Source organism: Serinus canaria, chromosome 4 (assembly GCF_022539315.1).
Source record: "Serinus canaria isolate serCan28SL12 chromosome 4, serCan2020, whole genome shotgun sequence".
In the NCBI taxonomy this organism is placed as follows: domain Eukaryota; kingdom Metazoa; phylum Chordata; class Aves; order Passeriformes; family Fringillidae; genus Serinus; species Serinus canaria.
In genome coordinates this window covers 43,770,687-43,782,699 of record NC_066317.1, presented here as the reverse complement: position 1 = coordinate 43,782,699, position 12,013 = coordinate 43,770,687, and the positions used below count along the sequence as shown (strand labels likewise).

Below are 12,013 nucleotides of genomic sequence, written 5' to 3'. Positions count from 1 at the left end.
ATGTGCCTAGTAGCAATGTACTATACTGTTTCTGAATTTAATTTTTATGTATATGTGTATATTCACCTAGTAAAAGGTGAACAAATGCAGGATAAAAGAAAATAGTGGATTGTAGAAAAAAGATAAATTAAGGACTGTGAAAATATTGAACATAAATGTTTTGAAGATAAATATTCATAGATACTACAGTCAGAATAGACTGTAGACTTGTTAACAATTTGTCCCCACCTCTTACACAGTACCAGTGAAATGAATCAAGCCTTACATACTATTCTGTAAACACTGACACACACTTGAAGTATGTTGGTTTTTTAGTCACTGGGATTAACTCCCATTTATTTAATTAAAAAGATTGTATTTGTAGGACAGGTGTAGGACAAGTTGTGTCTGTAGAACAGCTGCAGTGCCAGCTCACATTATTTATTACACATATATTAAAAAATAATAAAAATGTTTTTTCTCATAGATATCATAATTTCTCATATATTCCCATCTTTTCTCTCATACTAATGTATTTCAATACTAAAAGTGACAGGAAGAAGAAATTTTTATTATAGTTCCTAAATGTATATTATTTGAAAATCAAGGAAAGTAAATTAAAGTCTTTGCTTCTGACCTTTTCAAATGCAGTCAAAGGAGTCACTTTTATAATTTTATCTTGATAATACATTGCTTAGTCTGTTTGATGTTTGGAAGCAGGCTTTAACCTCTGTAGAGTTCTTGGACAATTGAATAAGGTTTTTTTAATAATGGGAAGAAATATTTCCCATATAAACAGGCACTTTAAATTAGTTTGAAGAATGCCTTAACACTTTGGAATGTAATCTCATCAGTCTTCGTCAGATACTCAAACCTCACCTGGCTGGTCCTTGGATGAGAGGATATGTTCAGGAAGATGTAAGATTATGTCTGAAGGGATTCAGTCTCTGCATCCACTTGGTATCTACATGAGCTCAGGGGTAATACTTAAAGTTTAAGATGCCATTTCTTGAATCACTAAACTAAAATACTGTGCTAAGACATGAAGATAATGGAGTGGAAGTAGGGAAATCAAGGTTTTGTTGCTGAAAATATTTAGCAAACCAATCACTTCTAGAGGGCTGATAAGCCACAAATCACTTATGCATGATTTAGGGGCTGAGGTTTCAGGGACCAGGCTATATTTCAAGTAACATATTAGTAGTTTGCCTATTCACAGTAGCAACAACGGGAAGGTTGGTTCTTAAAATCCTGTTCCCAACTGGTTGGACTGATGATTGTAAAGGTCTTTCCAAGCTAAATGATTCTATGATTCTATAACCATTCTGCACTTTCACTGAATACAGGCTCTCTTTTGCACCAGATAAGCTTTTACTATATTGGTGAACTTGGGAATGTGCCTGTTATTGCATAGGCATGTGCAGTTACATAATGCTTCACAGGGGAGGTGGTACATTCACAGTTTTTCTCGACTTTCATGAAATAAAATCAGATCCTTTGAGTAAAGACTATTTTATAAATATGACTGGTAGATGGATGTAATTTATGATATAAGCGTACAAGGTCCTGAATTATGCTTGCCTATAAAATATAAAGTCTATACTGCAACAGTTTGTGTTTGGTTATACATAACCTTCATTATGTTTTCAGGATGGAACATGAGGCTACCCAGCTAGAGAAGCAGCACGTGCACAGTGTGTATGAAAATACAGCTGCCTACTTCAGTGACCTGCAGACCAAAGCATGGCCTCGTGTTCGGAACTTCCTGCTGGAACAAAAGCCTGGCAGTCTCGTGGTTGATATAGGTAAGCCATTCTTTGAGGTGACATAAAAGATTGTTTATAAGCTTTGTTAGTTTATCTGTTAAACATATTTAACCTTCAGATCAACTGGTTTTTTAAGTTGTTTAAATCAGTTTTAAAGTTGTTTTTAAGTCCCAATGCTAGATGCACTATATTGCTTCTTTTAATTCTTTGGTAGTAAAGAATTAGACAGTAAATAAATGTTTTCCCTTATTTTTGTTGAGCTAAGTCTTAATCTATCCATTTCCCCACTGGCTTAATGGTCTTTCATTCCCCTGGAGCCCTTTTGAAAAAATTATATTGATAGCCCAGTTATTTAATATTTCAGTTTCTTTAGATCACTTGGTTTGTGTAATACCAGTCCGCAATTCATTGGTTTTCATTTGCTCTAAAACTCTTTCTAGCAAGGCTTTTTATTAAGAGAAATCTTCTGATGTGATTGCTGTTAAAAGTATTAAAAAAACCCGATCTGAGAATCTTCCTGTGATCCTAAATATGGACACCATATTTAGGTGTTTTCCTGTTATGGCATTGTCTTCCCTACATGCAGTATTTATACCTGGATTTTCTGTTGTTCCTGCAGACTTTCCGGGGGCTTCCAGGTGCTGGCATGTTTCCTTTGCTTGCATTATGACTTCAGTCCTATACACCACATTGCAAAACAAATGCTTGTTTGCACCATTGTGTTTTCCATACTGTTTAAACTAATAAAATACTTTTACACAGCAAAGTTTAACAAATGTGCACAATAAATTATGCATCTGCTTTATCCAGTAAGAGAAAAACATTATTTGAATATGCTGTAGGCCGTAATCAGAAGATAATATGGAGTTCTCCTGCTGCTGTTGAGCATTACACCAAAAATACTTAATTGATATTATTTTGAGCAGGGAGCTATTTTTATATGTCTGCACCATTGTCACTAATTTCAGGAAATATCCTCTAGCCTACACTCACTCATCTGAGAGCTAGATTGGTACTTCTCAGCCAAAATCATTGCCACCTCAATAGAAGTCATTTGCATCTTAGCTGAAGTTTTTTGAGGCTTTATCAGCGGTGATTGCTGAATGCTTAAGGTCATCCTGTTGCAGTCTCATCTGGGGAGAAGATCAATCTTTACAGTTGCCAATAGGAATACTCCTACTAAGGCACACAAGGTATCTTCTTTTATGAGGTCTACAGCAATCTGACTGTTGTATTTACTTTTGGTATGTATTTAAGGAGGAGTTGTAATAAAGTGGCACTAGTGCCTAGTGGCACTAAAATTTTCAAAATGAGATCTTTAATTGGTAATTTTCTTTTAATACTGCCTTTTATTAAAATATCATTTTCTCCATTTGCCTTACTATTCTTCATTGATCAAAACACATCAAAATAGCTTGGCCATTGTTAGCTTCAAGGAATTCACCTTCCTGATGACTCATTTAAAAGTGAATCTCTGGCAAATGCAGATTTTTAGAATACTGGGATTTTTGACACTATGTAGCTTCATTCCAGAGAGGACCCTATACTTCCAAAGACTCACAGTGATTACAAAGCACTTCACCAAAAGCCTGTGTTAAGCAACTGAATCTACCAAATTAATGATGATTGAATAAATGTGTTCCTCTGCAAACACAGTAATGAATCGTAATTTATAAAAATCTTTAAAATTTGTAGTTTCCTAACATGCAGAACTTCATGTATTATTGCATGTATTCCTTGAACAGCATTTGCAATACTAGTATTTTCCATTTTTCTCAAGTGCTACCTCAAAGAATAGTGCTTGCTTTTTGCTGAGAAATATGCTCTTTTTCACCACTGAAGTGTTGTTCTGTTCTGCAATAGCTCCTGTGCTGTCTCTCTAGATAATGGTGCACATTAACAACACTGAGAGCAGCAGTGCTGCAAGAAGCAGTGATGTTTCTAAAGATAACTCCAGGCCTTTAAATTGAATTACCAGTACTGAGATGATTCTCTTTGCCAAGCTGCTACCCCATTGCTTGGCTGTCAACTTTCAGAAATTATTCCTCACTAGTGACCCAGAGCTGCAGTGAACGGCTCCCAGTATAATTTTGAAAAGTGCTTGATATGCATAAGGCATTGAGGGATCCTCTGAAAGATTTCAATTCACTACAGCACAGTCCTTGAGAAGGACTGTGCTTCCTTTTAGGTGGAAGAACATAAATGTAATGTTCTGGAACAGTTCATTACATTTACGTGGCTTATAATGCATTGGCATAAAGTCATAAAGAGGACGTGCCTGCAATATGGAAAGAACCTCTATGATTTATGGGTATTTTTGAGTCTGTATCTAAAGAAAAAATTTTCCACTCTGGCTTGTTTCAGTGGCATTTATGGTTTAGGACTTCTTGGAGAGAAATGGGATGCACTGGAGAAGTAGTGCATGGGGTTAAGCAAAGGAAAGAGCTCTGTTGCAGACCACTGAAAAGACATAACACACTGGCTTCAGGAAATCCCCTGAACAGAAAGTAGCTGGAAGCTGGAATGGCACTGGGAAAAAGGCCTTAGGGCTTATCCTTTTCTTACCCTCTCTTGGGTGCCCATTTATGCTCATTGTTGGTAAGAGGATACAGGCCATATAAATACTCAGTATGAAGCAGCATGGTTGGGTTTTTATTCTCGAAGATGTACAATACAGAGGAGCATTCTTTCCTCCTCCCACCTGCACTTATCCTTGTTCCCCACAGAAATACAAATAACCTGCTATTATACAGGGCTGTGTAATGAGTATTTCTGTTAGTGATGTTGGTACTGTTACAGTCCTAATAGTGTGAGCATGCATTTTCAACAGTCCAAATGAGCCCTGCAGCAGTTATGCTAGTCAGCACAAACCCTCTTTTTGTTTTCCAGGAAAACTGAGGATTAGGAAAGCCTGCATATTATTTTCACTGCTTTAGGAGGGAGAGCAAATATTTGGAATATATGACTTCTGACCTAGTATCCTTTTCTTTAGGTTGTGGAACTGGAAAGTATCTCAGTGTCAACAGTCAAGTGTATAATCTGGGCTGTGATTACTGTGAAGGACTGGTAGAAATTGCAAAGAAGAAAGGTGATGAGGTTCTGGTGTGTGACAACCTTAACCTTCCCTTTAGGGACCAGTGCTTCAATGCAGTCATTTCAATTGGAGGTAAGACAGAATACCTTCATTCTGTCCCCAGCAAATGAGAATTTCTGTGCTCTTTTCTTTTCTTTCCATGTGGCTTCATTTCAGTTAATGGTTTTGAAACAGTTCCTTAGAATTACAGGAGATAGAACTGAAATTAATTTAGTCAACATGAAACAACAAAACTCAAGAGGCACTGTTGACCAAGGAAATATGCATATCACCTGTTTGTTTATATGTGGTAGAGAAAAGATTTCCTACCAGCATGCATTGTAAACAAGTGAAAACTAATCTAAACATGGTTGCTCAAAGCTTAAACATATTAGATGCTCAAGACAAACTCTTGGTTTCTCCATAGCATCTGTTTTGAACAGCAAATGCTTTGAAATGAAAACTTTATGGCAGAACTTGGAACTCACATTAACAATTATGTGTTATGAATTCGGATTTCTCTTAGTCATAAGAACTCAGATTCATACAAGCACTTGTTGTCTAAAATGACCAGGGCATCTCTGCATTTTAACACTTCTGACCTCCCTCTTTGAAAATACTACTCGTAATTTGAGAGTAGTATTTTTACTACTCTAATAATTTTTACTAATTTTTACTAATTATTTAATAATTTGCTAAGTGTAGATAAAAAAAGAGTACCCACTTACAGTCTAGGTTTTTAGTTCTAGTCTTGATTGAGCTTCTTTCAGGGTTTTTAAATTCATCAGCAAAAGTACAAAGCATGATAATTATTATTATTATTATTTATTATTGATAGCAAACAACAAACTACTTGAAATGTGATAGAAATTTATTTTAAAATGTATCTTTCCCATAAACAGGTGGAAGGAAAGGCTGACTGATACACAAGCAATCATATTACTTTGTTTCATGTTGGCTAGTTTACCAGTGAGCCCTACCCCCATTTTAGGTCTCGTAGCACCATTTCAGTGCTTATCAGATCAGCTGACTCAAGGATAGCATACCTATCTAGTGTTTATATCAATTATAAGCCTGACAAGTTTAAAAGTTCACATTCTATTTCAGTACATTTAACAATAATGGATTTTAATCTCTCTTGAATAGAGACATGGTATGCCTGTGTCCATCTAATTCTAAATAAAGTGGTTTTCATCCTATTACAGAGAAAAACAAGCATTTATGTACTTAGTCAAGTGCTCTTCTTGGATTTGTTGATATAATTGTGTTCATAGGATTGATTTTTCTGCAGAACCTCCAAAGTGATTCTAACCAGAAGGAATATTTAACCCATTAAAGAATTTGCACAGATTCTGTTGGTTGATTGTAGTTTCTTTCTGGTAAATTAAGCTTGTATGTGTATGCTGTCTCTGTCAGTTTTGATAAAATTTTCCAGGAGGTTCTGTGGTGATATATGGCCTAATTCCAGTATAAGAAAATATCAGTTCCCTTTCCCCTATCCTGTAAAAAAAAAAAAAAAAAAAAAAAAAAAATTTTTTTAGATTTTTTTTTCAATTTTGAAAAAAGATTCCTTGGAGTCAGGAGTACAAAACAAACACTGGAAACAAACACTGACCACATAGATGGGAAACTCTTCTCAGAGTTGTCTATTTTGTATTCACAGCTGCTTGTGAGAGTCTTCTTAATATTAAATGCCACAAATGCTTTTCTTGGCTTGTGATAATAAAGCTACATTTTTTCCCCCCTTGGTAATTTAATCATTGTTTTGAATAAAGACAGGGCTAGTTGGATGCACTTTTCATAACTGCAGTGTTGAACTAACACTGTTTCTACACCTAGAATTGGCTACTGTCAAGCAGCGCATATAATCAAATTTTTCTGAATTCATAGAGAAATGTCTTCAGGTAAGAACATGCTCTATTGCCTGCTGTTCCATGGGTAGATTGAATGTTTTTCATGTAGAAGTGGCTGGCTCCAAGTCCACTTGAAACAAATCATGGAATCAGTCCTTTTTACATCACTGATCAAATCTAGTGCTGATGATATATAGGACAACATGATAAATGTGTCCAAGCTAGGTACAAGTTAATGCCTCTGAGAGTTTCAAGAGCAAATAGTTCTATTAGCTATTCTTTGACTGTTAAAATTGGCTCATTCATACTCCAGGTGAATAGGAAGATAGAAATAATGTAGAAATTTTGAAATTTCACTTCAATGTGAAATTCACATTTCACATTGAAGTGAAATGTGAAAATTTGAAAATTGTCCTGGAAAGAAAATTAAAATATTGTGATCAAAAAAATTTTTTTATTAGCATAAGATAATGTAAAAAAAATTATAAAATGCTGAGACATGCAATGTAGACATTTTTTACAAAAATAAAATCTAATTTGACAAAACTAAAGCTATGGTGAATATTTGTCTAAACTTTCTCATTAGAACTTTTGCAAGTGTGCTCATATAAAAGTTCAAAGTATCTTTTTTCTGATGTTACACTTTGCTGTATTTGTTACATGGTGAAAAGATTTTCTTTTTTTTTAGTAAGATAAGTCTGAAAATTGTGCCAAAAACTAAAGTCAACTTGAAACTAACTCACCTAAAGGCTAGGCATTTAAGTGAAAGCCTGCCATGTTATAATGTCTTACGGGCTATGCAGAGAAACAGAAACCTTCAGCTTATATGCCTGACTTTTCTTGAATCCCTGTTTTGGGATGAGATAAATTTCCTTCTTCCAGATTTTCCTATTTTTATCTATTGGACATAATCATAAAAGAGAGCATTCTGAGGTGAACCTCCATTGTGGTACCTATAAATTCATCTCTGTTGCTGACTTGCAGCAAGTGATAATTTGGAATGAGGCAACTGAAATGATTGAACATGGAGAACAGGTTGAAGATGGAAATGCTTTGTCTTTACTAATATTCAGTACATAATGCCTTTCCTTTTTTCACAGTGATACATCATTTCTCAACTAAACAAAGGAGGATCAAAGCAATAAAGGAAATGGCAAGGATATTGACACCTGGAGGCCAAATAATGATTTACGTTTGGGCTATGGAACAAAAGAATCGTCGCTTTGAGAAGCAAGATGTATTTGTTCCATGGAACAAGGCCTTGTGCTCGCGCCATTTTTCAGAATCAAATCAATCTGGAGATAAGGGTGAGTTTGTCCATAGTGCAAAAGGCCAAGACATACACCCTGCACAGCTTGTCATCTCTGAGTGCAGCTACCAAAACAATCTGCAGCCAGAAGCGGATTCAAAACATCCCCGCAGTATGGACCATTGCTTACCCACAGCCTGCTGCATGAAAATTTCCGAGGAAGAAAACAGATTTTACAGTGCTCTAGGAAGATCTTTCCGCTCATGGTTTTTCTCCAGATCACTTGATGAATCAGCCCTGAGAAAGCAAAGTGACAAAATGAAGCACCTGAAACATGAAGGAGTGTGGGCCAACAGTGCCGTACCCATCCAGCACTCACGGCACTGCAGTTTGGATTTGAGTCACCATGGGGCACTGTTAAATGAACAGAGTTTAGATGATGATGATGATGTGTTTGTAGAAAGCCTGTCTCTCAAAAAGCCACAGTGGTCACCAGCCACAGATGCACTGAAGGATTTAAGTTTAAATGGAGGACACCCAAGGGCAGCTCAGAGCAAGGGGGACAAAGCCTCATTTATGAACGGCCCAGTGGAAGACAAGGACTGCGTCTGTGATTGTAATAAAGATGGTGCTGGTAAGTCTGATGCCAGCAAGTTTTTCAAAAGAACTTCAACCACTGACTCCACTGACTCAGCTTTGGATTCAGCAGTGTCTGTTGGGGACCAAACTGATGCCATGTTGGATACAAAGGCCTTCATGCGTTATTACCATGTTTTTCGGGAAGGAGAGCTGAGTTCTCTGGTAGAAGAGAATGTGCCTGAGCTTCAGATACTTTCTTCCTGCTATGACCATGGGAACTGGTGCATTATTGCAGAGAGAAGAGGAACATAGCTATAAAGAGAACAAAGCAGAATCCAGTGACTGAGGATTTCAAGCTCTTCCTTGTGTTACTGTGATTGTGCAGTGTGACATGGAATTTGAGTCTTGTAGTTGTGTGCCATTCATTTTTGAGTTATTATCTCTTAACTATTCAACTCGCTAATGCAAGCTCTGTATATAGGAATGTAAGTGGTAGACAATATTTATGTTTTCTTAAACTTTTATGAAGTTAAAACTGTAGAGTTTTATATTGCTGTTAGCAAATAATTGTGTTTTAAAATATACTTTTCTATTGAGAAATAAACCTTTTTATAAAACAAGGATCAGGGCATCTTTTGTGAGAAATATCCTCTCAGTAGAAAGTCTAGTCTTTATTCTTCAGATGCCAGAAGTTTGTCACGTTGCTCCCTATTCTTGAAGTCCTACAAACGAGACATAGACACTATGTCTGAAATTGTACTTGACTGGTAGAGTGCATGCTGCAGAACTGGGAACAAGCATGGTCCCAGTGCTCCTTAGCTGGCAGTAGAGTTATTAATGGGCAAAAAACTGTGTACCAAACAAGCTCTGCATATTCTGTCATTTGATGTTTGTGTTTGGGAGCAAATGACAGCACAGATTGAGGACAGTATTTTTTACATTTGTTTTAAAAATAATTTAATTTGTTTCTCAGGTGCAGGTGAAATTTTATGTGCTAGCTCTCACAAATACTTTATCTTAATTTCCTTTGCTGTAGTTTTTCATTGGCTATGTGTATATAAAAGTCAGAGGAATTTGTGAGAGTGTGAGTATTATGTAAAGTTATAAAAAATCAAATCCTTGAAATACATATATCCTTTTGATAAGCCTGGGAAGCTAAGATTAAATTAATAAAAATGCAGTGCACATCTGGTCAGCTGTTGTATTTACTTTTCTTGTTCACACGTGAAAATAGATATTAACAGTGTCTTAATGCAGTCAGGAAAAGGATAAGCCCAGTTTGCACATAAATTACAAATTCTTGTCTTGTGAAGTGCAAATGAACCTTTTGAGACCTAAGAGATAATAGATGGTTTACACAACTTTCCTGTTCCCTCCAAGACATACCATCACTGTCCATCTGTAGTAGGTTGTAGCAGTTTATAGTGCTGGGGATAAAAAGCACCTTTGGCTTCAGAAGATCAGTAGTGGAATTGCCAACAGAAGCAGGGCTAGAAGAGGTTAATTGTCTCATTAGAGTTACTCCATGCCTGGGCTTAATTCATAGTCAGTGGTTGCAGTGCAGGGCACATCTTCAGCTGGTGTGATTTCATGACCTTTAATGGAGCTGCACAGATTTTCCCCTTCCCCCTTCTCCCCCCAAAAAAAACCCAAACCCCTTTTGTTACAGCAGTTTTAAAGAGCTATATAATTAAGATGTCTGCTAGATTATTGAGCAACTAGCTTTGAATACAAGGCAATAGGAGTGAAATGCCAAGCTTTTCCAGTCTATGCAGCACGAGCAGGTGGATTTGGGATTGCTCAGTAGAAAACCTTGCTGGTGCTGAGTATTTTTGATGTAGCTTCCCAGCTGTTAATTGCCACATGGTAATGTATTACAGATTTACTTGCTAGAGCAATGTCTTCAAATTATCATTTTTGTCTTCCTCATAGCTTGATATCCTTATGCTTTATCCTTCCTGGGTCTATCCCACTTGCACTCCCCACAGGCCTTTGAAAATCAAAGTGTGGCCAAAGAACCAACCATACATTTGAGGCTTCTGAAATACCATTCCACTCTAATCCAAATGTTACTTTCAATAGAGCCCAGGGCTGTGGCTTTCAGTTGCTGTGGATGAGGCATAGTTCAGAAAATGGCCCATATTCCCTGCCCCACTGGGTCCAGCTGCTCCTGGCTGAGGAGGCTGCATCTGCTGCATCCTCAGGCTCCAGGTTTAGACACTTTGTGCCAAAGTACCCATACTGCAGAGCCAGCATGGACTGTGCTGAGCCCCACACCTCATTTGCAGCCTGGTTGTTTCAGACAGGGGAGGCCTGCCTCTGTTGTTGGGAATTCTGGATGAGCTTGAGAATTTTAGAAGTCAATTGCTTCCAGATAAAGTATGCCAGTGGATATTCAGCACTGCTGGAATTTGGGCTACATTTAAGAAAGAGGTAGATTATTATCATACTATATTCAATTCTGAAACTTCATCCCTAAATGCCAGCATGCAGAAACTTTATTACACACATATGAAAAAACTATTATGTATTATTAATCTTCACTGAGAGCTGAGTTTAGTTATTTGAGAGAAAGAATATCACAACTTTGTTATATGAATGTCTACAGTCTGACTGTGGCATGTCCAGTGTGTAGTTAAGTACTCTGGTGAAATTTGGTGTAAACTGAGAAAGGAAAGGTGTCCATTCTCTTAGAATATAGACTTGTCATCCTTGTAAGAGGCTGAATCTGTGTCAGGCTCCAGTTAATACTTCTTGCTCTGTTTAAATAACAGTTGTCCCTTCAAAGCTGCTGAAGTATTTTGAACCACTTTTGTGTTTGTAGGCTTTCCATGCATTATTTGGATTGAGGTTCTTGCCCAGGGATTCTTTTCACAAATACTTGTTTCTGTATTGAATTTTCTCATGTTTTGAGTTTATGCTGGGATTGGACTATATTCTTACAAATTCCTGGGAGAAGGAGAGGGGAGGTTTGGTAAGCAGCTATTTTTTTTTTCTTCCCCAAATATTCATTTGTCCTCTGAGGATGTATCATCACCATGTAACATAATTTTTATGGAATGGGGTCAGTCAGCTGAGGTTGTGACTGTGAAGTCTGCACAGCAAACCTTTATTCTTGCAGGCAGTCTCCCATCTATTAATGGAGCCTGCCTGGGTCAGTAACAGCTTCATCATCTCATAAACCAGATTACCTCACTCATGGTGAAGGTTTCTCTTGAGTGGATTTTGTTTTGAGGAGGCACACCTTAAGCTAAAGGTAATTTCCAGCAGAATCCATGTGATCTCAGACTTAATTAGCTGACAGACAAAGTTAATGTGCTCAGAGAGGTGGATATACCATTAAAAATACAGTAAATGAATGAATAAGTAAATAAAACCAAGCTGTCCTTGAAAGCTTAAACTTTTGGCAATGTCAAGACTGAAAGATCTGACTGCTAATAAGGTAAAAGGCAAATGTGTTTTACATTGCTTGTCTGATAACTGGGCAATAATCTTGTCTCAATTCTGCTGATAA

At 36.9% G+C, this 12,013-nt stretch overlaps 1 protein-coding gene across 2 annotated transcripts in view; it reads left to right on the top strand.

Moving 5' to 3' along the window:
- The window catches only part of TRMT9B (tRNA methyltransferase 9B (putative)), a 113,819-nt gene extending 104,125 nt beyond the window's left edge, over positions 1 to 9,694 (top strand). For both annotated transcript variants that reach the window (XM_050973871.1, XM_030239013.2), the window contains 3 exons: positions 1,630 to 1,784; positions 4,738 to 4,911; positions 7,772 to 9,694. In XM_050973871.1, the coding sequence (XP_050829828.1) occupies positions 1,630 to 1,784; positions 4,738 to 4,911; positions 7,772 to 8,811 (1,369 nt within the window). In that variant the 3' untranslated portion in view covers positions 8,812 to 9,694. The remainder of the gene's footprint in view (positions 1 to 1,629; positions 1,785 to 4,737; positions 4,912 to 7,771) is intronic.
- Positions 9,695 to 12,013: the final 2,319 nt, after the last annotated feature.